The sequence below is a fragment of the Furipterus horrens genome, unplaced genomic scaffold (genome assembly GCF_987537825.1).
Source record: "Furipterus horrens unplaced genomic scaffold, mFurHor1.1.pri manual_scaffold_11, whole genome shotgun sequence".
NCBI lineage: Eukaryota > Metazoa > Chordata > Mammalia > Chiroptera > Furipteridae > Furipterus > Furipterus horrens.
The window spans coordinates 100,071,204-100,097,493 of NW_028327181.1; the positions used below are offsets into that span (position 1 = coordinate 100,071,204).

Sequence of the window (26,290 nt, forward strand, 5' to 3'; positions counted from 1 at the left end):
GGGCGTCTGGGCTGCCGGTGCTTTTGGGCCACTTTGAGGAATTCTGCCGTCCACACGGTGCCGCGGCATCTGCTTAGCGGTGGCAGGAGCTGCGGGGGACGCAGGGCTCAGGGGGAGGGTCCCCGCGGCTGCCGGGCTTGGAGGGAGGTGCAGGAGCAGGAGATGGTGAGGGGGACAGTGGGGGCTCTGGCTGGGCCGTCCCTCACTCTCTGAGACACTCCTTGGTTGCCATATGTACCCTGAGGGCCAGGACCACGTCTCCCCATAGCCGGTGCCTCCCCATAGGTCCCAGGAGGGAGGGAGACGCCGGGGAGACCCGAGAGCTGTCACAGGACAGCTGACAGGCAGCCAAGTCCGGAACCCACATCCTTGTTCTGGGCTATCCCAGGTTCTTCTGCCAGCTTCTCGTTGGCCAAACACGTCCAGAGGCCCACCCTGCGGCCAAGGTCGGGGACAGCCGAGAGTCACGTGGCAGAGAGAGGGTGGGGACCCAGGGAGGAGTACAGAACTGGTGAAGATCTGCTGCCTTTCTGGAATGTTCCAACCAAAGCTGGAGAACCACTGCGCCTCCGTTCCGGCCCCCGGCCTCCAGGGCTTCCGGACGCTTCCCCGAGGCCTCGGGAACAGGCCTCCCTCATTCTTAAACCCCCGCAAACCCCCCTTTTCTTCCAGGCTCACGGGAAAGAAAAGAGTTGGTCTGGGGCTGGTAGGATGAGCAGAGCTCTCTGGGATTTGGGTGGAGACGTGGAACGTAGGGCTCAAAGCGACCGTGCGGCCGGGTCTGCGGGGAGGACCCAGCACCGACGTCCTGCCTGTGTGGGGGCCGGGCCGCCTCCTCCACCCGACGCACCCTTCCTGTGTGCGCGTGTGAATGTGTGCACGTGTGCATGTGTGCGCACGTCTGTGAATGTGTGTTCGTGTGCATGCGTGCATGTGTGTGCGTGTGTGTCCCCTTACGGATGGTAACAGAGTCTCCCTGCTGTCTCCGTGAAGGCCCTGGACTCCTGAAGGAGACCCAGCTTGTGTGTCCAAGGGCAAAGCAGGCCCATTTGTCTTCCACGGGCACACACTTCATGGGCTCCCAAGGTTGGGCACGAGGGAGGGTTTACGTCTCCCCGGGTGGGAGGCGCGGGGGGCGGGCGGCCTCCCTTTGCAGGAGGCGCAGCTGCCAGCACCTGGCTCACTGTGCGCTTACTGTGGGCTTCGGGAAAGACGGCGGCTTTTTGCTGTTAAAAAGGGCTATGGTGACGCGATGCTGACGTGACCCGATCTCGGCGGGGACTTCGTGATGGGATTGAGGAGCTGGGCCGCCGCCAGGGCAGGACACACGTCCCGGAGGTGCCCCGTCCCCCTGTGGAGGCGGCTGCCCTTTGAGGCGCCCAGGTACAAGCAGGGGGGACTCTCGCGTCTTCCGACGTGAGTGGGCAGAGGGCAGTGGCTCTCAGCCAGGGACTCTTTCCCAGAGGACGCCTGGCAATGTCTGCAGCCATCTTTGGCTGTCACCACTGGGAGGGGGACGTGCTTCCAGCAGCCGGCGGGCGGACACCCTCCAGTGCCCAGGACGCCCTGAGCAGGAGCCTCTGCCTGGAGTGTGACTCAGCCCTGGGGGAGGCACTCTGACACCTGCCAGAGCGTGGAGGAGGCTGAGGACACTGCTCAGTGACATCCATAGGACACTACAGGGCCAACCCTGTGGGGTTCCACTCCTGGGAGGTCCCTAGAGGAGTCAGATTCCTAGAGACCGAGACTAGGGGGGTGGGTGCTGGGGCCGGGGGTTGGGGAGTCCCTGTCCAGTGGGGACAGTGTTTCCGATGTGCAAGATGGAAGAGTGGGGGCAGCTGGGGGTGCCCGCGCAGCACAGATGTCCTCGGCGCCACCGACTGCACGTGGAGACGGTTCAGTGCTGTTTTGTCACACAGACTTCCCATAATTTTTAAAAAATGCTGAAATATAAGCAAAAGCAAAAAAAAGAGTCATCCACCCAAAACGTCTGTGGTGCTGGGGCTGAGGAGCCCTGGGGACCTGGTTGTGTGACATCGGTGCTGGCCTGGCGTGGGCAGCTGTCCCTATGCAGGGCAAACCCAGCATTTCACACATGTCACAAAGTGTCACAGTGTACAGAAGGGACATTGCCCAAAGCCACTCCTTCTGGTCCGCCTGTACCCACAGGACCTCCAGTCCCTGTTCCAGATGACACCGGGGGACCCCACATCCCCAAGGAGCCTTGTACCAGCTCACGATCCACGTGTTCACCCCAAGAGACCCCTGTCCCTCCCGGCTGTCCTGCATGGGCTTGATCCTACCCACCCCGAAGACCCTTTAAGGGGCAGCTTCTGTTTTCAGGACCCTGGGGAGAGCCTGTGCCCTGCCTCCAGACACACTCAGCTGCCTTCTTAGACAATGACCCCTGAGAGCCACCCCACGGTGCGTCACCTGGCCCCCGGTGGCCCTGCTCACGCCCAGATTCCCCGAAGCCCCCAGGTCCCAGGTCCTCCAGCCGGTACCCTCCCCCACACGGCCAGGCTCAGCTCAGCCCCACTGCCGTCCTCACTGCCTCGTCCCCAGTCCAGCTCCTCCTACTGAGCAGGTTCTCACAGCAGCCCCCGTGTGAGGCTGGGGGGCACAGACTGTAGTCTGTGTGCCCTGGGCCCAGACTGCCAAGGACAGAAATGTGGGGGTGCTGTCTGAGTCCCCCTTGCCCCAACCCCCAGCCAGCCAACCTCTGGGCCTCTATCCTCTGCTCCACCCCATGCTCAGGTTTGGGCGACCTTCATACTTGACCTGGATGACCTCAAGAGACTCCCTAACTGTTGTTGAGAACTATGAGGGGCAGGGGAGATAAACATGGGGTAGAGCTGGCATTCTGCCCTCCTCCCTGGGAATGGAGCCCTGCCTGGTGGCCTCCCTGCCCCCAGGCCAGTGTCTTTAAGGCCGCTCTGTGGCTGAGAAGTGACTGGGAAATGGGGGTCGGGTCAGTGGGGCTTCCCGGCTTGGGACCCTTCCAGAGGCCGTGTCTGGCTTGGTGACCCCTGGTGCCTGCAGCAGGTGCTCAGGAGGACTCCAGGGGCCGTCCTGCTGCCTGCCACGCCCGGGCCCGCCTGCTCCAGAGTCCTCTCCCTCTCAGGGACTCGTTCTCAGCGTTCCAGCCTCCCGAGTGCCCTTGGGTCACCCGTCCAGCAGACAGTGGCCCGGTGCCGACTACAAGACAGATTCCCTGCCCTGGCCTGTCCTGCCCTCCAGAGGGGTACATGTTAGATGTGCCAGGTGGTGGTGAGGGCCAGGAGGAAGGGACAGAGGGGGACAGTCAGGGGAGGCTTCTCTGAGCTGTGATGTCAGCAGGGACCCCAATGAAGTGCGGGCAGGAAACATTTGCGCCTCCGGGGAAGTGTGTTCCAGGCAGCGGGAACCGCACGTGGGAGGCCTGGGGGGTGAGGGTGAGCTCGGCTTGGGAGGTCCCAGAAGGAACAGGAGGCCGGTCATCATGGGCACAGCCCACGGGAGGACATGTGGTCAGAGAGGTGACAGGATCGGATTCCGAGAACTTCTGGGGCGATGGTAGGAGCTACGTTTACCCTGAGTGAAACGGGGCCGCTGAAGGGTGTGAGCCCTGGGCGGTCCCTCCTAAGATCAAAGCTGTAAAGAGTCACTTTGCAGAACACCCTCTAGGTCCTTACAATGTCACAGCTCGGGACCCTGGGTAACCTCCTCTATTCTCCATCCTGCAGACGAGAAGGCAGGCTCAGAGAGGGTAAGTAACTTGCTGGAGGGGGCAGAGCTCGGGAGCAGCAGAACTTGGCGGGAATCCGGCTGTCATACTCCCAAGGCCCTGCCGCGGTGCGGTCCGGTCCGGACTGCTTGACCCACTGGCTCCCACAGGCCCGCAGCTGGACCTTTGTCAGCCCGTTGTTCCCTTTGGAATGTAAATGGGCTTGTGAGGAACTCAGCATCTGCCTGGCTCTCATTCCCTGCTGCCCGAATTAGAGCTGGGCCTCCCAGCTTGGGACCGGGTGGTCTAGCGGATTCTTGACTCACCCACAGGAGCAGAGAAGGGAGACTGTCCCTTTGGGGACGCTGTGGAAGTGACTGCTGTGCTTTAAGGAGAGAGATGAACTGGGTTCCCTGGTGGTCCCGCCTCTTTTGGGAGCACGGACTGAAAGGTGTGTGAAAATTCAAACCATACTCCAAATAAATGAGAGGGGAAAATGTGTTTAAGAAGAAGATAGCCACGCCAGTCCCTTTTACTCCACGGGGATAAAACTGTGTATGGGAGACATACACCTGCCGCGGCCGGCGACGCTCCCCGCCCAGGAGCGAGGCTGCTGGGACGGCAGGCGCAGACTGTGAGGCTCACTCTTGACACGTCCCTCTGATTAAAAACGCGAGGGGAGACACGTGGGAGGAGGAAAGAGAGTTATGAGGGGAAAATAACGACCAAAACTGTGACAAACATTGATCACACAGGCCGCTTTGCAAATTCTTCCCCGGCTGACACTCTGCCCGGATTGTGATCACATATCGTGGGGTGACGGCCCTGAGTGATTCACGGGGCGGGCGTTCCGGACCGAGCACAAACTGTGCTGACGGGCGGCGGCCCGACAGCCACGCGCTGCTCTGCGGGTCCGCTGCCAGGTTCGTCCCCTGAAGCCATCAGGCCAAGCTCGCCACGGTGACAAGCCGGCCAGACAGTACGCTCACCCCCGTGGCAGCTGGGCGTCTGCAGAAAGCCACGCAGCCCTCCTCGCCGGAAACATTAATTTCAGATGGCTAGATGGAAATTTTTGTCCTCTCTGCCTTCTGACACTTGCTTTCTGCAAGAAGAGAGCTATTGCCTGGGCCCCTCACCCCCGCCGGCTCAGCGCGCCGCCACTCCAGCTCGGGCTGTGTCCCCTGATGGCCGCTCCCCGCCCAGCAAACACCCTGCCGTTCCTGAGCCTGGTGCCGAGGGCTGCGCACACCGGGCAGCGCCCTGTCCCCAGGTCCCCGGCCCTCGGCCTGGCTGTGCACCACCCTTCAGTTCTAACGATGACATGATTCCTGACACTTTGTGGTCCTTGTGTCTTTCTTGAGAAGTGTCTGTCAGAACAAAAATGCGCCCTGGCCGGGTGCCTCAGTTGGTTGAAGTGTCTGCTGACCCCTAACGGAAAGGTTGTGGGTTTGATTCCCAGTCCAGGCACGTATGGGAGGCAGCCAATTGATGTCTGTCTCTCTCTCTCATGGGTGTTTCTCTCCCCCGCTTCCTCTCTCCCTTCTTCCCTCTCTAAAAGCAATGAAAAGTGTCCCTGGGTGAGGGTAAAAAGAAAACAAAGCGGGAAGGCATGTCTCACCTACGAAGGGAGAAAAGCCCAGTCCTGCTCCTGGGTCAGGGGACGTGGGACTACAGCTGTGTGAGTCGGGATGATTTCTCAGTACCTTGGAGAGTCCGTGCCCTGGGCTCCGGCTGGGTTGAGCTGTGTCCCCAGAGACATATGTCCAAGCCCTAAGCCCTGGGGCCATGAATATGACCTTAGGTAGGAATAGGGTTTTGCAGCTCTAATTAAGATGTGAGTTAAGAAGAGGGAGGGTGGTTGGAGCCCTAAAAAGAGAGGCACGGAGACCCAGGGAGGACCCCGGTGTCACTGCAGGCTGAGGAAGGCCAGGGACTGCAGGTGACACCAGAAGCTACCTGGGGGCCTGGGACAGAGTCTCCCGAGACCTTCACAGGGCTGCTGCCCCGACAACACCCATACTTCTGACTCACGGCCCCCAGAACTGTACATTTCTGGGGTTTGAGCCCACCCCATTGTGGTGCTTTGTTAGGGCAGCCCTGGCAAACACACACAGCCCTTTGCCGATTCTTTACTGTCATTTCTAGGAAGAAATCCTGTAGCTCCTATTTACCCCATTCACTTCCAGTTCCTCCCGGGCACCAAGACTACGTTTCCCAGGCTCCCTTGCAGTGGGCTGTGGCCCGTGACCGAGTTTGGCCAACAGCACACAGTCGGTGGTGATGTAAGGCACAGGCCTGGCCAATAGAAACCTTGGCCCTTTAATTCTTGGGGTGTCCATTCTCCTTAGGTGGGGTGGGAATTTCTACACATTCCCTAGGTCTGCCCTGGCCCACTGTTCCCGCCAAGGGGTCCGCCAACACTGCTATGGTCCTAGAGTGTGACCAGGTGCCCGTCCGGTGTCCCCATGCACAGGGCAGCCTGCACTGGCTCCTTGGGTCCTGCTCCCCCGAGTCACCCAGCAAATACTGCGTGTGCCGCCCCGCACAGGCAGAACGGGAGACGGGCCCCTGTCCGCAGGGAGCGCCTGTGTGGTCGGGAAAGGGCCCAGGAGCCGGGCTGGGCTTTCCTCGCTTGGTAGGTGAGCCATGCCTTCCCACTTTGTTTTCCTTTTATCCTCACCCAGGGACACTTCATTGCTTTCAGAGAGAGAAGAAGGGAGAGAAACACCCCTGAGAGAAAGAGAGAGAGAGAGAGAGAGAGAGAGAGAGAGACAGAGAGAGACAGAGAGAGACAGAGAGAGAGAGATCAATTGGCTCCCGTACGCGCCCGGACTGGGAATCAAACCCGCAACCTTTCGGTTAGGGGTCGGCAGACTCTCTAACCAAATGAGCCACCTGGCCAGGGCTCATTTTTATTCTGACAGACACTTCTCGAGAAAGACACGTCCCTTTGATTAGTGTGATTACTAATCAAACGGCAATCATGCGTTGCCGTTTGATTAGAACAGTGGTGCATGGCAGGAGGAGGAAGTACAGTGTCTCGTGCGAGCCGGGAAAAGGCAGGGCGACTGCCGTTTCTCGTCCAGCCAGGGCGCCCTGAGAAGGTGAGCGGGCACCGTTGATTATCACGTCAGGGCCCACGGGGAGGGCCGGGGCTGCCCGGGCAACCTGACCCGGCCCAGGTGTGCTCAGCCCCGGCCTGCAGCTCGAGCGTGGCCTGCGCCGCCTGGACCGTGCCCGCGGCAGCACGTGGGTCTGGCACTGGGCTGAAGCTCACTTTCCAGGAGCCCCCCTCCCCGCACCCACGTTGCTGGGGACCAGCTCCCCTGGGTGGTGAACACAGTGGCTCAGACGCACGCCTGGCGCTGCCGCGGGTCCCACACTTCCCTGGAGACCCAGGCCGCAAGTGCATCTGGGCCTTGAGAGCCCCTCCCCTGGGGGCTGATGTTCAGTAACATCTGGGCACCTCTGCTCCAGACTCGGCCTGCGGGGCGGAGCCCTGGTTCTGCACCTTGTCAGCTGCGTGACCTCGGGCGAGTTGGTCGTCAGCTTCCTCGTCTGTAAAGGGGACAGCAGGCGTGTTGTGAAGACTGAGTTAGTGCGCGTGTGCCGCGCGGGGTCTGGTCTGCAGGAAGCGTGCCGGCGAGCCATCGCTATTACAGCGATTACTTTAGTTAGCTCCAAGTCCAAGTCCAGCGGCCTTCCGAGGCTCTGACGCTGGCGGGCTGTCCCTCAGGCTGGTTTTGGAAACGCACGGAGGGGCTTTGTAACCCGTGGTCTAGCTACTGGTGGGGGCTTCGTGAAGCACAGTCGTAACAGTGAAAACGGGAACCGTTCTCTCGGGGTCGCTCCGCATCCTCGTGGCGGTCGCCCCAGCCGCCGTGGACGCCAGTCTGGAGAAAGCTGGGAAGGCGGGCACTGGACACGTTCCCGCCGTGAGTGAGAAAGGCAACGCACAGGAGGAAAAACTGCGTTAAACGGGGTTGCTCACACAGCATCGAATGGTCCCTTTTGGCAAAAACGATACAAATGTGTCTATTTATAATACGTATTTATACTATAGACTGGAAGGCTATACAAAGAAATATGAATGGCAGCTATATTGGGGCAATGGAATTTGAAGTGTTTCCTTTTTTAAATTTTCAGCCTGCTTGAGAATAATGTGATTTTTAGTGTAAAAAGCAAATAGAAGCATATATATATATATATATAGAGAGAGAGAGAGAGAGAGAGAGAGAGAGAGAGAGGGAGGGAGGGAGGGAGGGAGGGCGCGGGAGAGAAGGCAGAAAGGAAACACACAACACAGAACGGTGGTCACTTGGGGCGCCGGGCCGATGGGCAACCTTAATTTCTTTTCTTGATCCTTGTTGACATTTTCCAATTTCCTCCAGCAATTATTTATTGCTTTTACTTTTGGAATTTAAGAACCGTTGTCAAAGTACTGTGTGATACTGTTTAAAACGCCAAGTTGTATTTCCGGGAGTGGGAAGAAGGGGGCCGCGGCGGCCCGCCCCCGGTCGCCCCCACCCGCGACAGCAGGGCCACGCGTCTGACCGGCCCCGCACGGGGTGTTCACGCCGCTTCCCTCACGGTTTCAGACCAGCGCACGGCCTTACCCGCGGACCTGCGAGGACAACGAGACAGCCCGTGTCCCATCTCCCTGCCCCTTTACACATAAGATTTTCATTCAGAAAAATAATGAAAATGATTCCAAAAGTAACAATAAAAAGGGAGGGAAATGCATTTTCGAGGCTCGGGAACACAGGCCGTGGCTTCCGTGACGCCTTTGTGACCAGCGCAGGCGGGATTTGTTCCTCCTAACCCCACGTGCCGGCATGCGCTCCCTCACCCTGACGACGTCTCCGGGAAGCAGCCCTGACACGTGAGACTGGGGTCGGGGTGCCGTCAGCACCTCTCCCAGCGTCCCAGCCGCGGCGACGCCAGAGCAGGGCGTTCGGACCTGGGTCTGTGTGAGCCCCGGGGGGCACAGGGTCGGGGGCTGGGGCCGCCCGCGGGCTCCGGCCCGGCCTCAGAGGCGCTGGGGGCGCGCCGCCCGGCCGGCCAGCAGAGAGAGCACCAGAAAGCGACCTAAACGTTCCGTGTCGGGCGTTCTTTACCAGCAAACAGATGTAAACCGGAAGGCTTCGATGAGGCTATTGCGAGGATTAAGTGAGTTAATTCTCAGGAAGGCAGCCTGGCTCACCACACACACGGCCAGGATTACCCTGTGTTAGTTACAGGCCTTCTCTAATCCCCCCCAGAAGGCAGAGGCCGCAGCCGGGTTAGCGGGGCTCCCCCAGGACCGGCTGCTTGCGGAGGGCCCTGGAGCCTTCGAGATGAGACTGTCATGTAAAGTAACCCATGGCGAGCTCGGGAGGGCTTGAAAAAGAGACGGTTTATATCATTTGTGCTTTCACAAAGGTAGAAGCTCATTATAGACAATGTTACTAAAATTAAAGGTTATAAAGTCCTGCTTGCATAGTTTTTATTGGATAACACGTTTTCTCAATATGTTCGCTCTCATAAAAGGTCCCCCCCACCTCGCCGTTGGAGACGCTCGGTCCGCACTGGGCACAGAACACATCTCGGCCACTCGACCTCCAGGGTCCTGGGCAGGAGGGGGCTCACGCTGACGGAGCTCCTGAAAGTGGCCTCGCCCCTCCTGCCCAGGGGTCCCCAGCAGCCGACAGTGGGGTCTGAGTTGGTGAAAGCTGGTGGGAGCCAGACCCCACGGGGCTCACCTGCTCCAAAGTCCAGGCTCCCAGACAGGCTCTTCCTGCATCCCCCCCGCCCCCCCGCCAACCACCCCTAGAGGGGGGTGAAGGGCCAGGGTGGCCGTCACTGGTCTGCGCCCTCGCCCTGTGCGTGCCTTCCAGCTCCGTCTGTGGCTGGCTCTTTCAGGCCAGGCCAAGCAAAACGTCTCAGCTCTGAGAGGAGCCCTGTGGGCAGTGGGGGAGGGTTATTCACTGAGACGCTTTCTGCCAGGTCCTCATGCTGCTCAGTCCCCACCCCCTTTTTGGAATGGAAGAACACTTTCTGCTCACGTAGACAAGTTATGAAGAAAGTGGAAAGGTGTGCTGGCAGGTGGGGGGGGGGGACCACAGGCAGAAGTCCCCATGTCTTTGGACGGTTGAAGCTGGTGGAAGGGAGCAGAGTGGGGGGCTCCAGGAGGGCCGATGGAGGGCAAAGGGCAGAGGGGACTTCCCTTCTCTCCCCCTCCCACCAACTGGTTAACAAAACCTCTGACCTGCAGGGTGGCGGGGTGTGTGTGTGTGTGTGTGTGTGTGCAAAGCTTGGGTTTGCTAAGAACAGCAATGATGCTCAAAGGTAAAGCACTTCGTATCTATTTTGGTTTCTCTTGGGCTAAGCAGAGATTTCTCTGGAAAGGATGGAAGCTGGCCGGACTCCCGAGTGGAAAACAGCTCAGCGAAGCACTGGCTCTTCTTGAGCCCTGACCTCCAGCCTCGCTCCTGGTTCTTGATGACAAAACGCATTTGATGCCTTGATTGATTTCGTGGAGAGACTGAGAGTAGGCTGGGACGCAGCCTGGCCTTTCTGCAGATGGAGAACCTGGCCCGGGCCAAGGCGGTCTGGTCTGGAGAAAAGATGAGGCCCCTTGTGGGCCAAGGGCTGAGCTTGGAGGCTGGGAAAATGCAGCCTCCTTACGTCTTGCCGGGCAGTGAGCTGCCTGGGAGGCGCTTACCCAGCCCCCCTGCCACCCCGCTCTGCCCTACAGCTGCACCTGACTTCCGACTTCTGTTGTATGTGACCAACACACACAGGTGTGTATATCTGTTCTCTGCCCACTTTGCTGTACAGGGCGGGCAAGAGCAGACTTATCACTGTTCACATGGGAAGTGATACAATGATTAATAAAGAGTAATACAACTTTAACCCAACTTTTGCCCACCCACGTGTCTTTGGCTTTGGTTGCCAAGCAGCCAGAATGAGGCTGAGAAGGGTCATCTGGGCACCCTCGCGTGTGAGAACCGGTCTCCCCACCTTGCCCTGGCTGTTTCAGGGCAGAGCCGGGCCGGAGGGGGGCCCCCTCTCTCCCAGCCAGCTGGCATCAACACCCACTTCCCTCGCTTGAGTCAGACCAGGTTTCACGCTTGTTTTTTTGAGATTCACAAATCTTGTTTTTAAACTCTCTTACTTAGAGGCTTTGTGGAAAGCAGGCGATGTCCTTGCTTGTGAAGAATTGAAGACACTGGAAATTGGAACCTCAGGCCCGGGTGGCCAGCCAGTCATAGGCCGTGGTGACAAGATCACCCAGGTGAGAAAGATTAGCCCCGGATCCCAGCCTACCATTAGTCATAGGCACTCCGGCCTTCCAGAAAGCTGGAGCCACACCTCCCCAGGCTGATCTGAGACTTGAACAGTCATTCATGACACACCGGAATGAGTTTCTTTTGAATGTCGTGATGCAGTGGGGTGACTCAAGTCCATTCTTGAAACTTCGGGCTGGGAGCTGAGCTGTCCCTGGCCCCTTCCTGGTTTTTACATGAATCACAGACCCTGAAGTGCCCTCAGAGATTTACCTTCTTCAGTTCCTCATGGCACCAATGGGGAGACTGAGGTCCGAGATGGGCAGCATCTCTGCTGCCGTCCGCAGGGAGTGGTGATGGGCCGGGACCAGTATGTGTGCATCCTGATCCTCAGTTCAGGACAGGGACCCCAAACGGCCTCTTCATTCTTTGGTCACATTGGTAGGCGGTGTGTTTTGTTCTGCGGCTTGGGCGAGAGCGTGAGTCCTGCTCTGGTTTCTTGGGTGAAAGATGAGATAATTAATTGTCTTTATTTGGTACAGATCTTTACTGAGGGCCCTGCAAGTGGCCGGAACAAAATCACTGGAGAACATAGTCCAGGAAACCCACATCTGGCTGATGCTGCGCTGTCATCGGGGGGTCCTGATCTAACAGTACAGAACTTGGATCCCCGCCTTCCCTCTCCCCGCGGTTGAGTATGTGCGGGGGGGGACCCGGGCGTCTTCGTTTTAAAGTAGCTTCCCCAGTGATTCTGACAACCTGCCAGGTGTGGGCTCCATGGGCCCCTCTACCATCTTCACTGAGACTGTCAGACGGGCGAGACGCGCGCCCCAGGCGAGGAGACTGAGTCTCACACAGGTGACGTGAGTGAGTCTGGAACGGACGGGTTCGGTTCTGCTGCTTTCCCGTAGGTCTGGCTTCTGGCCAGCGCGCCTGGCGCAGGGACCCAGGGTCCCCGGGCTGCACTGCGGTGCCCTGCAGGGGACGTTGTGGCGTTGCCGATGCAGGAGACTAGGGTCTTCTCAGGAGCCCCCAGTCCCGAAGCCTCTGCTGCTGACCGTGGTCAATTTTACCAACACAGAGTACGGAAAAGGAAGCTCTTAGCCTCCATCTGTGTTCTGGTGACTTTGTCCTGGGTTTTCACGGCAGAATTAGGCTCATAGGGATATAGTAGCTGAATGGATGTTTGGAGTGACAATGATTAAACTCAAGAACTTCTATCAGACGCTTGCTACGTGCTGGGCGGGGACCGTCTGGGAGCGGGCCTTCCACTCGGGTGTTGGAAGGAGCACAGACGCGTGGGGATTTTGACAGGGACCCCCACATCGTGGCAAAGCCCTGGGAAGCCACACTGAGGAACAGGGTGTCGTCCAGAACCCACTCGAGGCTTCAGATTAATACCACACCCGGGGGTGCTAGACTCCACCCCAGCTGGACCACGATCCTCGCTAGCATTTCTGGGGTACCCCCTCTCCGCGGGGCACCTTCATAGGGTTGTCCCTCGGGTGGGTATTCTTGTCCCAGGTGTAGAGTTGCGGAACCTGGGACGGAGCTGGCGAGGGGGCTGTCCACGGCCCCGGGGACGGAAAGGGTCCCAGCCGAGAGCCGGTCCCGGGGCGCCTGACTCGGGGACGCACGCACCGCGCCTGCGCGCCGTGTCCGCGGCTCCCGGGGAGCCCCCCGCCGCCGGGGGCGCCGTGCCGGCCGGGGCGTGACGCGCCCTCCCTCCCGAGCGACCCCCGTTCTGCACGCGCTGGAAAGAAGCCGCATCCCGGAATCCAAGCCGAGGAACAGGCGTGCCTCCGCGAAGACACCTGCAGCTTCGAGCCCTGCCCAGGGAGCCCCATCAGAATAAGAATGAACCGCTCAGGAAGGAAGATGGCGTCAACAGAAAGATGGTCATTGTTGAACTGGGTTTTCCCCAGACAAGTAAAAAAAAAAATCTAATTGATACTGGGAAAGACACTACACGCACAAAAACAAACACGCAAACGAACAAAACCCAACAAAGGCCCCACTCCTCTTCTGTGCCGTGATCACTGGCTCTTTCGGAAGCTTTCGTGGCCTTTGCACGATCTGCAAGAAAATCACAAAGGAGTCGATTCCTTTAACTTCGGAAGCACGTAGACCCATGTGTAATAATAAAAAGATTTTTTCAAACTTGATTTATATAGTTTCATTTGTAGCATTGACTTTGATATCATGCAGCGACAGAAGGGCCATAATAAACTCTGGAGAGCTGAATGGTGGTAACCATGGCAACGGGACGGGCCAGGCGCGCGCCGGGCGCCTCCGGGGAAGCGCGGCCGGAACGCTCCGAGGTCGTTTGGCCCGTTGGCCGCGCCGTAGGTCGCGGTGCATGCTGGGCCTGGGCAACATGGCGTCCTCCTTGACGTGCTGATGAGAGGAGTTGCACTGTAGCTTCAAACCAGAGGACAAAACTCCGCAAACCCAATAAGCCCAGGGTACCGCTGCCTGCGCGGCTCCGTGTCGCCCGTCGCTCAGGACCCGTCCTCAGGCAGGAGAGGGCCACGGGGCCGAGCGCCAGGGCCGGCCAGGTCGCGCGGATCTGGGGCTGGGCGGCCGGCGGGGCGAGCACGATGGGCCGGTCCCGGCTCTGGTCGCAGCAGCTGCGGCGAGTGCGGGACCCGCAGGGCTGAGCGTGGCCGCAGGAGGCCCGAGGTGCTCTGGCCCTCTTCCCTTCGGCCAGAGGCCTCCGCGCAGGCGGCGAACCGGCGGCTCGAGCGGGCGGCCTGCCTGCCTGCGCTGCGAGGCCGCGGGCGGGGTCACCGCGAGGCCTCAAGTGTCACACGCCTGTGACAGCTCGGCCTCCGGGGCAGCCAGCGGCCCGGGGTCCGGGGGCGTGGGCGTCTGCGCGGCGCTCCCGGGGCTGCCCCGCGTCCCACCGGCTCCCCCCGACGCCGACGGCCCGCCCGGAGTCCGAAGGCTCTCCGCGGACTTGGTGCCGGAGTGAGGGCCCCGCGCACGCCGCCCGCGGCCTTGCCCGCTCCCCGCTTTCCTGTGACTTCACCCCCGTGGTCCGCGCTAGCCTTCAAGGCTGGAGGTTCTCGAGCGCTTGCTGCCCAGGACCCCCCCGCCCCCGCCCCCGCCGATGGAGTCCGAGATGCTGCAGGCGCCTCTGCTGGGGCTCGGGGAGGAGGACGAGGCCGACCTCACCGACTGGAACCTGCCGTTGGCTTTCATGAAGAAGAGGCACTGTGAGAAGATCGAAGGCTCCAAGTCCTTGGCTCAGAGCTGGAGGATGAAGGACCGGGTAAGTGGGGCCCGGCCGCGCCCCGGGGAGCTCGGTAGGTTTTTCAGCGAAGAAGTTCGGAACCCAAAGCACGGCCCTGGGAGAGCGGCGGCGGCGGCCTCCCCGCCCCGGGTTACGGGTTCAGCACGAAGCACAGGCCGCCGCAGACGCCCGTGTGCGGCCGGCGAGGGGAGGGCTGCGCCGGCGTCCGCTCAGACTCGGTTCGATCAGGGCGGGAGAAGCCGAGCGGCTGCCCAGTCACGGCCTTGCAGGCATTTCCACGCTGCGGCTGACTTAACGCTGTTAACACTCAGCGGGAAAACCACTGGCCGTAGGGTCCTGGACCCACGCGACGGCTCATCCGTCGGGGGCCGCGCTCCTCGGAGACGTGGGCCGTGGGTTGCTAGGAAACAAGGTTGCTGGCAGAGGTTCCGCTGGTAACAAATTAACACAAAGCTGTTCTGAGTTACAGCGAACTTCGTCAGAGCCTTCTGCGCAAGGAGTCCCGAAGCCACACTTTCCGGGGGTCCCGTCGCTGTCACTTGGAGACAGACTTGCCCCCACCGCGGAGTCAGAGCAGGAGCTCGGGTCCGGGCTTCAGGAGGTCCGTCCCCTGATGCTGGCGTGTGTCCAAGGACTGGCGAGCAGGTGGCAGGGGAGGAAACACCCGGTGCTGTTGCCTGCGTCCTTAACCAGCCACCATCTGTTTGCTGGTCTCCGAGGCAAACGGGTGGGACCGTCTCGTTACGCACGCTCCTCACCGGTCTTTTTGTGATTTACTCTCTCCTTCAAGGCTGTCTTTATTTAACTGAACATTTTGGCGGCATGAAAGGGGCAGTTGGGGTCACCATTCAGTGCGGTTGCTTTCGGCCTATGGCTAGGTATGTTTATAGAAGATGACCGGTCTTGGTATATGGTGTTAAGCATTTGTAAGATTACCCTCATGGTGGTTCTAGTTAGCCAGTCACTCGTAGCGAGTGCTGCAGTGACTGGCTCGGCTTACTTTTTAGGCACATCTATTTTATCCAAAAGCAGCTAGAAGAGTAAACAAGAAGACCATTGGGAGAGATTGTAGAAGGCATGTCTTATGGCCATCGTCAGTGCTAATTATATAGGTCAAAGCTTTTGTGGTTGCATCCTGTATGTGAAAAGACATTTATTTTAAAGTCACTGTCTAATCACTGTTTTCTTTTTCATTCTACTCGGAGGGCATTTTTTTCTCTTTTGAAATGTGGTTTCCTCTGCTGCCCTAAACACATGCTCAAACTATTCACAAATGATTAATGAACATATACATATATATGTAACCTTGTCATTAAAACGCTAACTCGTGAGTGACCAGCAGAGCCTGTGACGAGTTCTTCACAGGTTATTAGGAGAAGGAGAAGCTTTGTGAGGCTGAGTAGGCACTGAGGTTGCTGCTTAGGAGAGAACCGGGAGAGGTTTGCTGAATCTGACATTTGCAAATGCTAACGAAGGGGAGCACCGGCAGCTAACAGTTTGGGGAAACTTGGCACCTTAGCAGTCCTTGTGGTGCCGTCCCCCTGGTTAGATCCTGAGGGGGTGTTGTCAGCACACCCCATGGGGTGAAGCTTGCAGATGCCGATGTGGATGAGAGGCAGAAGGCAGCATAAGTGAATGAAACAGGCCAGATATAAGCAGCACAGTGACAGGCTCAGCGACAGGTGGCAGCTGACATCTGACCTGTGTCTGAGTGTCTCTGGAGGGTGGGAGCGAGGGGGGCAGCTGGGCCCCACCAGATCTCCTTCCCTCTCTCTCTTTTCTTTTTCTTTGAGAAGCCAGAAAACCTTTCTAAAAAAATTTTTTTTTTAATGTGAAGTCTTCCGATTTTAAAATATCATCACTGGTTCAGATATTACAGAACACGAAGCTGGTTCTGGCCAGCGGGCGACGTCTGCTCTGCGGTGGCGCCTCCTGGCAGCCCCTCACGCTGCGGATCTTGAGCACAGAGGCGCACAGACGGGCTGCCTGTGCCCGAGGTGGCTGCCAGCAGCCAGATGGAGCAGCCTCGCCGTAAGGCGGCGAGTGGAGGCCTAGCTGTCCTGTGCCGGGACCTTGGCAGCAGCTGGCAACAGGCGCGCTGCAGGAATTTTTAAAACATGCACTGACCTCCGTTCCCTTCGACTGTCAGAGAAACAAATGACAATAGTCAGTACAACAGTAGCCGTCTGGTGTGAATGGATCAAAATTATACCTATTTTTTTTTTTGTCAGAGCTCAACAAATATGATAGATTTATTGGTGTGCTGTGAGATGGAAGTGGTTGAAAGTCGCTGACCTACGCAGACGGTTCCCGGGGGCCACTGAATGCCCTAAATGCAGGGCCAGTCTCTGGTGTGCAGGTCCATACACTTCCCTTTTGTGAACGTGTCAGTGGTGACTTACTGGTGTCCTGTTTAGTGACATTGCTAAGGGTCCCTAAGATCGACATCTCTGCTAAAGTTGACCGACAGCTCCAAAAAGATTTCTGCCACTCAACATTCTGCATCCTTTTTAAAAAATATTTTATTTATTACTTAGGGGGAGGGGAAAGGAGGGAGAAAGAGAGGGAAAGAAACATTGATCTGTTGCCGCTCACACGCCCCCAACGAGGGACCTGGCCCACAGCCCAGGCCTGTGCGCTGGCTGGGAATCCAGCCGGTGACCTTCCAGTTCACAGGCCGGCGCCCAGTTCCCTGAGCCGCGCCCGCCAGGGCTCAGCGTTCTTGCAGAGCTACCAACGTGCCCGCTCTCGACTGGCGCCCCTGCAGTCTTTATTGCGAACCAGTCCTGGTTTTCAAATGCCACTATTACCGCGTTCTGATTACTAAGTCACTGTTAGTTTAACACTGTTATTATCAACTTAGTTTGTTCTTTGATTAATTCTAAGTGTGGTGGGGATGTGTATATGCATCAGAAGCCTTTGCAGCTTGTAATTTCCAAATAAGTAGCCTTACGTGAGTTAGTTAACAATGAATCATTCATAGACCTGCGGCTGAAACAGACGTGTGCACACGTGCGCCGTCTGTGGTTTTCTGTGCTTCATTGTTACCGGAAGAGGGCGTGCGGGATGACAGGTCTCAGGTGGGGCTCTGCCTCGCGCACGTGGGCTTGGCTGGGGGAGCTGGAGAGCTGTTGCTCGGGGAGGAAGCCACTGCCCGTGAGGAGCGGGTGTCGATGTAGGACGAGGGGGCCACTTCCCAAACCTGCCTCGGACCTGGGGCCTCCCTGGTGAGCCACCTCTGAGAAAGCCCTGGAAGCGCGCGGGTACGTCGCGCGGAGGAACGGTCAGTTACAGGGGACGTGGTGACCCTTCGGATGCCTAGTAGCACCGGGCAGCTCTCGTGACCCCTGGTGCTCCGGCCTCGCAGCCTCGCTCTGTCTGCTCCGGTCAGGCTCTCCAGGGCACCCCGGCCACCCCCCCACGGCCCTCGTTTGCTGCTGGGTCGGAATGTCGCCCTGGGTCCTTAGCTTGTCTGACCTCTCAGCAGCATTCCACGGCAGACCCCTCCCTCCTTCCGGAATCCCTTTCCTCACTTGCTTCTGGGGCTTTCCGAAATGCCGGTCTTCCTCTGAGGCTCAGGCTCCTTTGCTCTTTGGCAGCGAAGTGTCCGGGACTTGACCTTGGACAGCTTTCCATTCTCTGTGTCCTCTGTGCGCTAGCTGATCTCATCCAGGCCTGTGGTTGTAAATGCCACCGACCCCTGTGCTCCCTCCTGACCTGCCCCTGGGATGTTCCCCCCGGTTATTGCTCGCCTGCTTTGCCTCAGTTCCCCCTCACAACACACTACCACCCACTCGTTGGGGCTGTGAATCCTGAACTGACCCCTCATCCTTCCTCTTCCTCTCCATGTCGCCCCATCAGCTTTGCCCCCAAGGCGCGTCTTCTGTCGGACTGCCGCATCGTGGCTGCGCCGCTCTGAGCCCAGTCCAGGCGACCTCCGTCTTCCGTCTAGACGACTGCAGGCGCCCTGAAGGGCCTCCCGCATCCTCTTGCTCTACCATCGATTCTGTACGGAGTGGCCGGGGGGTCTCGTAAGAGTGTGGCTGAGGTCCCATGACTTCCTTCCTCCCGCAGCCCCTCCGTGCTGAAGGGTTCCTCACCCGGGTCCTCAGAGCTCCGTGGCCTGGCCCCGCCTGCTTGTCGGCTAGAAAGGCCTGGGAGGCTCTGCCCTCTGACCCTCGCACACCTGGCTCCTCCTTGTCCTTTGCGCCCAGCTGCTTGGTCACCGCCTCGGAGGCCTTCCGGGTCACCCCGTCGGAAGCTGCTCCCGGTCATTCACGACCCCTTTTTATGTCTCTGATAGTTATCTTCATGTCCCCACCCCCAGAACTGAGCTTCTTATCATAAAGCGAGGACCCGTCTTTGCGAGTACAACACACAGGATGGGCGTGGTGCACCGTGGGGATTTAGTGAAAATGTGCTGATGAAAAAATGAAGAGTGTCCCACGGGCTCCCACGTGGATTGTGTCTCTTAGGCTCAATACATCATAGGTTGGCTCGGGATCATTACCTGCACGAGCCTGATGCGCAAACCGAGGCTTTCGTTAAATGGCAGGACTACGGTGGCATATGCCACGTGGCTAGCTGGCCTGCAGGGCATATGCCACATGGCCAGCGTGAGAGGAGGCAGGCCTGAGACACACAGCGGGGGGACACAAACCAGCAGACGACGTGATCACAGGGTCTGGACTGACAAGTTCATGTTGAGAGCCAGGGAGTCTGAACCAAATGCGCTGGGAAGGTAGCTGGGTGGCGGCGGGCATGTGAGCCCCACAGAGACAGCGCTCGGGGCAGCTCAGCGGTCCTCGCAGTGGCCTTGGGGGTTCCCAGGCCCTTCCAGGGGGTCCACGGGGCCCGCACTGTTCCCACAGTAACTGGCAGTGCCCTGCACTGAGGCGGGAGGCAGGCAGTGTCCTGTACTGTGATGGCAGCTGTCAGTTTGCCACTGCCCTGTTCTCGCAGTGACAACATTCCAGCTGAACTTGAGAATCCCCAACGAAGCAGGAGAACTCACCAGTTCCATTAACCCCTGCTCTTTGGTGCAGGCCTTCAGGCTCAATGGCTGTGCGTGATGGCCTCTGCCGCGTGGGTGGCTGGGGGCAAGGAGGCCACCCGCTTTGTCCGGGGACGGGTTAGGATCCTCTCCAAACCCCGCAGAGAAGGGCAAGGGCATCTGCCGGGTTGAGCTTCCGCTGCCCGCGGCTCCCCTGGTCGCACGTCCCAGGATACCGGAGGAGAGGGAGCGACAGAGGCTGTCCCCGTGCGGGCCACCAGAATGTTGGGCGCCCGGTGCTGCGGGCTGGGAAAGAATCCACAGGAGGAGGAAGTGCGGAGTCAAGATGTTATCACTCCCCGAGAACGGAGGGGCCCTGGTCTGGAGAGAGGCACCAGTCTGAGTTTGTAATTTCAAATGAATTAATAAAACGAGTACTTTTTAAAAAGTAACCTCTCGGCTGGAGAATACTGACAGGCGTAACTCATGACAAAGCTCTTTGGGAGCCTAGTCATCTTTCAGAGCGTGAAAGTGTCCTTTTAGCAAAAGTTTGAGACTTGTTAGTGTCGTCAAAAGAAAGTGGGTGTCAGACTTGAGTTGGGCAGAAGGGCTTGAGGGTATCAGGTCGTTGGCCAAAAATATCAGCAGTGACTTGGGCAGAAATCAGGTGACGGACTCGGGAGGCATGTGGGACACCCCTTCCGTCCTCCGAGCTGTGTTCACGAAGGGGCTGTGTGAGCTGAAGGCACCTGCCTTTCCTGGAGCCACACAGCCGTCATCGAGGCTCTGCGGGGCCGGGGTGGGGGGCCCGGGGAGCCGGATATTCCCGATTTCTAGGTGGGAGACTTCACAGCCAGGCTCAGACGTGGGGCTGCGGGCCGGTGGGGCTCGTGCAGCGAGCGGCGTGTTGGCCAGGGCCATCTGCGCATGAAGTGTGGGGACTTCCTCCCGTTGGCGTTCACACACAGGCCCGGCAGCCACGGAGGACCAGCTGCAGGGGTTTTTCTGGCCCGCTGTGACAAGTGTGTGGGGCTGCATTTGGAATGGGGAGCTGTGAAAGGAAGAGCCCAAAATGGGCACGCGCGTTCCTGCTCATTATCGCCTTGGGGCTCCTGGGGCGGTGTGGGGACCGTGCGGCGTGGGGACGTGTGCGTGCAGCTGGTTCCGGCCTCCGGCCTCCTGCTCTTCAGAAGAGCACTTTAGCACCCCCATGCTTGCTCTGGCAGAGCCGGAGCCGGCCCCTTTTCGTCTGGGAAGTCGCACTGAGCACAGGAAAATGCCAGCCCGGTTGGTGTTTGGCCTGCTGGTCAGTGCTGCCCTCCTGTGCCTGAGCCTTGAACTTGACCGTGGGGGAGGCGTTGCCCCAGCGGGAAGCACAGGTGTAACGGGTGTGCGCTGTCTGGAGACTGATTCGGCGTGCCTCGGCGTTCTCCGGGGAAGTGAGCGATCTTGGAAGCATGTAGTCCCATTTACATACGTGGCGCTGTGCCCGGGAGGTGTGGGCAAGGAGACGGGAGGCACAGGCCCCTGGAGGACTTCTGTCTTGTAGAGAACATCACGCCTGAGCACAGCTCAGCACTTCTGTGTCTGCCCTGGCGGGGCAAGGCTGTGACGTCGGGAACCCTGCTCGGGGACGATTCTGCGGTGCGCGTGTCCGAGGTGCCCGGGAGGTGGGTGGGGGGCCGGGTGCGGCGAGGAGGAGCTGTAGGTCCAGTCGCTCACGGGCCGGGCACCACGCGAAGTGTTGTGGCTTGTTGCTGAGTGAGCCTGCTCTCAGGCACCGAGCAGTTTATTGGGGAAGATGGTGGACTCACAGCAGGGGCCACAGACGAACCTTCTGCCAGGGCAAGGCGCGCAGAGGAGGGCGGGGGTGAGGGGGGCACCTGTGGGAGGGCAGGGCAGGGGCTGGACCTGGCCAGCCCTTCTCAGTCTGCAGGCCCTTCTCAGGGGCTCCTCTAGCTAGCCCTGACCCGCCCCTGACACGGCTCTCTCCTCGGTGTGGCCTTGGGTGAAACTTCTCATTGGTTTTAAGTCCCTCCTCATGGAGACTCAGAAAATCTCGATGCACTTTTTCTAAGAATCGAAGGGAACGCACTTTGGTGTCAGACTGATGGTGGCCCAAGCTGGTTCCTTTTCTCGCTGTCACTCTTGGTCTAAATACTGGAGTTTTCGCCTGCACAGTGGGTCTGAGGCTCCTGCCCAGCAGCGTGGTTGCCAGGACTGAGCGTAAGGATATTTGGGAACCCGCCGGGACGGCTGGACGCAGCTCAGGGCTCAGAGCGCTGGCCCTGGTCTTCGGAGGAGGGAGCCGCTCACCTGCTGGTGGTGCTGAGGCGCTTCTGCTCTCGTTTGTTGTTTTTTTGTTTTTTTTTTATAAATAGTACTTAAAAAAAATAATTTGTTTGTTTATTTTCAGAGAGAGGGGAAAGGAGAAAGAGGGAGAGAAACGTCACTGTGTGGTTGCCTCTCACTCGCGCCCCCACCTGGGGACCTGACGTGCAACCTGGTCACGTGCCCTGACTGGGGATCGAACCAGCGACACTTGGATCGCATCGCCTGCTCTTGTTTTTAAAAACGGTTGTATTTACTTTGAGAGAGAGGAGAAGGGAGGGAGAAAGAGAGGGAGAGAAAACACTGATGCAGGAGATACATTGCTCAGTGGCCTCTCACATACACGCCCCCAGCTGGGGACCTGGCCCGCAACCCAGGCACATGCCCTGACCGGGAATTGAACTGGTGACCTTTCGGCTCCCAGGCTGGTGCTCAGCCCACTGAGCCACACCAGCCAGGGCTTGCCTGCTCTTGTGTGGCGGCTTAGGTGTTGCAGACGGCCCACTCTCTGGAATAAAAGAGCAGAAATTGCCCCTCCCAGACAGCCAGCTGTGCCTGTGGCTTTCACCCATGGTGAGGGGCACCATGGATTGGGTGGCCGCCACCCTGAGAGGCGCTCCAGCCTGGTGGGCTTCCATTCCTCCTCAGCCCTTCCCAGCGACGCCAGCCCTCCTGAGGCCCAGGCCCTACCCGTGTGTGTAGGCTGAGTTCTGGCAAACGTAGATTGACCAGAAACTAGACTTTGGGACGCACTCTCCGTAAATGGGCGTTTGTGACCCCTGCATAAAACGAGTTGATCCTTGCAAGCCTCACGGCAAGCATGAGGTGTCAGAACAGCACTCTTTTTAGGCATCAAGGTCGCTTCTTTCAGAACGAGCATTCGCATAAAAACAGTGCCCGGAGTCTACCGGACCAGAAGGGACGGAGAGGCCGGAACTGTCCCCTTCCCAGCCAAGGCACCACGAAGGTGGGGTGCTCCAGTCCTGAGTCACCTGGCGTGTGTGGCACCCCGCTGGCGGGGCCGGCTGGCGCCGTGGAAGCTCTGAGCAGGTGCCAGCCGCTGGGCGTGGCTGCCTCTCCCCGTGCACTCCCTTTCCTGCGCCCCGGGGGACCTTGCCCTCCCTCCCCGGGACTGCGGGGCTCGACTCTGCTCTGCCTCGGGGGCGTTTTCTTGGTGCCCAGTCTGCCTGCGGTCTGTTACAGTTCTCGGACTGTAGGATTAGTTTTCATCAAACTTTTGGAAAACGTGTTGCCGTTTTTTGACCCCACCCCCCAACTCCGCTTGAGTCTTGGAGAAGCCACGGATGCTCCTCCTAGATGCCCGAGACTGGCTCACTCCGGCCTTGTTTCTCTCAGTTTGCGTCTGTTCTGTCGCGACGTCTGCGGGCGATCTCGTCTCTTCTGCAGGGCTCAGCCTGTGGTTAAGCCCACCGGTGTGTTTCTCATGTCAGGTATTTTATTTCTCTTCTCTAGAAAAGGTCTTTTTATAGCTTATCTCTCTGTCATTATGTTGGTGTTTTCCTTTAAATCCTTGAACAAATTTATAATGTCATTTTCTAGCTCTTGTCTGTTATTTCCGTCTTCACTGTCACTTCGGGGTCTGCTCCTGTTGGCTGGTTTCCTCCTGCTCACGGCTCACGCCCTCCTGGGTGCCGGGCTCAGTGAATGCGGCAGGCTGAGCATCTGGCTGTTGCTGTTTTCGTTTAGGCGACGCTGAGGAAGGACACGTGTGTTGGAGACAGTCACGTGGCGGGCGCGGCTGGGTCACCTCATATAGACCAGGCGCAAGCGGCGAGGCTGGCTCCCTGCAGCGAACGAAGCGCCCTGTGGAGCTGCTCTTTCCCTGGGCCTGACGTCTCCCCGCTGGGGGGTCACCTCCAGCTGACCTGTGGCATCAGGTGGAGGGTGACGGTGTGTCGGAGCAGCAGGGCAGGCTGGAGCTCGGGAGCCTCGGGCTCGGGTGGCCCTGCACAGTCACTGACCGCCCGGTGGGCGCGTCTCCTTTCTGGTAGAGATGGTGGCAGCTCACCTGGCTGTTACGGGGCCAGGTGGGCCCCAGGGGGGAGCTGAACCGCTGGTTAGTCCCGTGGGATGATTAAAGCCTAAAGTCCCTCCTGCGTTGGTGTGAGATCTAAACCCACCTGCTGGGAGGCAGCCCCAGTCCCGGATCTGACTCGCTGCCTCGAGGCTTAGTTAATTGTGCAGAAACCCTCTTCTGGTGTTAATCGTTAGAGCCCGGTGAGGAATTGTCTAATTGCTCTTTTCATTTTGATATTTTATTTAAGAAGGCTCTTCCTAGTCTTATTTGATTTGATTTTCTTTCTTTAAAAAATTATGGGCTAAAAATGCCGAGAACATCTGTTTGCAGTTTAACGAGTATTTGCAAAAGAAACACCTGTGCATCCCTCACCCAAGTAAAGAAATAGGCCAGAAACCCTAGAAGTCCTGGATGCACGCCCCCTCCTTCATCCCACCCTCCCTGCAAGGGGCAGGGACGTACTGCGTTTACCTCTGTGGGCGACACATCCTTCTTCACGGCTTGCCGTGGTTTTCCTACCTGGGCATCGTGCCTAAAGGCTGTACTTGGGTTTGCCCCTTGGTGGTTCGGGCGAGGGATACCCCGCCTTGGGCGGCGTGGGCTTCTTTCGTCAACGCGCGGGGCGGGACCCAGGTCGTGGGACGTGTGGGCAGCGAGTTCCCGCGCACTTGGTGTAATGCCCGCTCCACGCCCTGCTCACAGCGCACCATGCTCCGTGGGGGGCCGTGGGCCGGGCCTCCCCGGTCCTAGGGCACGGAAGCAGGCGCGGGGCGGGCACAGGAGCACTGTCTCTCTCTTTAAAACAGTAACACGTGTCCAGGGCTCTTGCCCATCGTGTCTGTGGGCTTGTCTTCTTCCTGACTTCAGGGGCTTTTGTACATTCCGTGTGCACTGTGCGTGCCTCTCCACGCCGCAGCCATCTCCTTGTGGGCTGGTGGGGACTCTGGTGTCACGGTTCCACCCCTTCCCTCGGGCAGCGCCCTGACCACATTGGCTCAGGCCCTTCCTGATAAGCCCCAGGGCGTGGAGGGGCCCACCTCGCCCGCTTCGGTCTGTTACACGCTGCGTGTGTGTTGGGGAGGGTCCACTTGCCTGTCTCCCCCATGTCGATGTCCCCTCGTCTCCATGATTTTGCTGAAAAGCTCGTCCTGCCCCTCAGCTGCGGTGTCCGGTCCGTCTGTCCCGGGCTTCCTGCTCTTTCCAGTTTTTGTGGTCGGGCCTTACGGGTCTGCCCCCCAGGGAGCCCCCCACTTGCTCTCTCTGGGGATGTCCTGGCTCTTGATCTTTTGCTCTTCATGTAAGTTTAAGAATTAGCTTGTCAAGTTCAAAGACAGACAATCTGTTGGATATTTGATGGAGCCTGTGCACTAATTTGGGGAGATTTGACATCTTTACGAATTGAGCGTCTGGTCCATGGACATGGGACGTCTTCATTTACTTGGGTAGTTTAGTTCTTCCTTAATTTCCCCGATGAAGTCATGTGCTTTTCCCGGAGGAGAGGTTTCCATAGTTTGTTGGTCAGGCCCTTGATAACATCTTGAGGGTTTCCTAAATAACATCTTAAATATATGATTTTTAGTTGTATTTTTTTGCTGGTTTTCAGGAAATGTATTTTGTATGTTGCTTGACGTGCAGCGTTCGCAAGTCTTCCATCTCGTTGGGAGCTCCCCCCACCCGCCTCCGCCGCAGGCGTGAAGCTGGGGCGAGTGGTGGGGGGCTGGGGGCACAGAGAGGCCGTGCCTTCATTTCTTCCTGCTGTAACCACAGGGCCACCTGCCACCGCCGCAGGTGCTGTCCCGCAGGCAGAAGGGTAGTGAGAGCCCACGGGACGCAGCACCTGGCCTTCTCCATCACCCTCCTCGGTGCCTGTCCAGGGCAGAGCTGGGACGTCAGCCCTGCGGAGGAGGGCCAGACTTCCTGGGCACTTGGAGCCCCAGAGAGGGATCGGTCCGCGTGGTGATCCAGGGGGGCTTGGTAGGTAGGACCCGGCCTCTAAAATGTCTGTTTTAAAAGTCTGTTTTGGTTCAGTTATACTTTTTCGAGGGCGCATTCCATTTATCTAGGTTTCAAGGTTATGGGCGGAAGGTGTTCATGATGATGTTCTCCTGTGATCGTTCAGAGCCCTGTAGGATTGTGGACTGTTCCCTTTTTATTCCTTTATTATTGAGTATTTATACATCCACTGTTTTTCTCAATTCTTGTGAGAGGATTGTCCATTGATTGCCTTTCAAATAACCAACTCTTGGCTTTTTGAATACACTACAGCATGCTTGTCAATATTTCATTAATTTGTTTTAAAGTCTTAATATTTCCTTTTTTCTACTTTCCTTGGATTTATTTTATTGCCTTCCCCCCATTCTTAATTTTTTAAAAGATTTTGTTTATTTATTTTTAGAGACGGGGTAAGGGAGGGAGAGTAGGAGAGAAACATCCTTCAGTTGCCTCTTGTACGCGCCCCAACCAGGGACTGAACCCGCGACCTAAGCATGTGCCCTGACGGGGAACAGAACCAGCGACCTTTTCCTTTGCGGGTCGAGGGCCTGCCCACTGCGCCACACTGGTCAGGACGTTACCCCGTTCTTAAGGGGAAATTCTTGAGATGGTTACTTAGCTTATTAGTTTCCAGTGATTTTTCTTTTCTAATACAGGCATATTATTATAGCTATTTAAATTGTAAATTATATAATTATGTGCTTAG

The 26,290-nt window shown here is 58.2% G+C and overlaps 1 protein-coding gene across 1 annotated transcript in view; it reads left to right on the forward strand.

Annotated features, from left to right (window-relative positions):
* The first annotated feature begins 13,340 nt into the window (after positions 1 to 13,340).
* RPTOR (regulatory associated protein of MTOR complex 1) overlaps positions 13,341 to 26,290 on the forward strand; it is a 118,644-nt gene continuing 105,694 nt past the window's right edge. Inside the window, exon 1 of the mRNA XM_090257810.1 lies at positions 13,341 to 14,248. Coding sequence (XP_090113936.1) covers positions 14,087 to 14,248 — 162 coding nt within the window. The 5' untranslated portion in view covers positions 13,341 to 14,086. The remainder of the gene's footprint in view (positions 14,249 to 26,290) is intronic.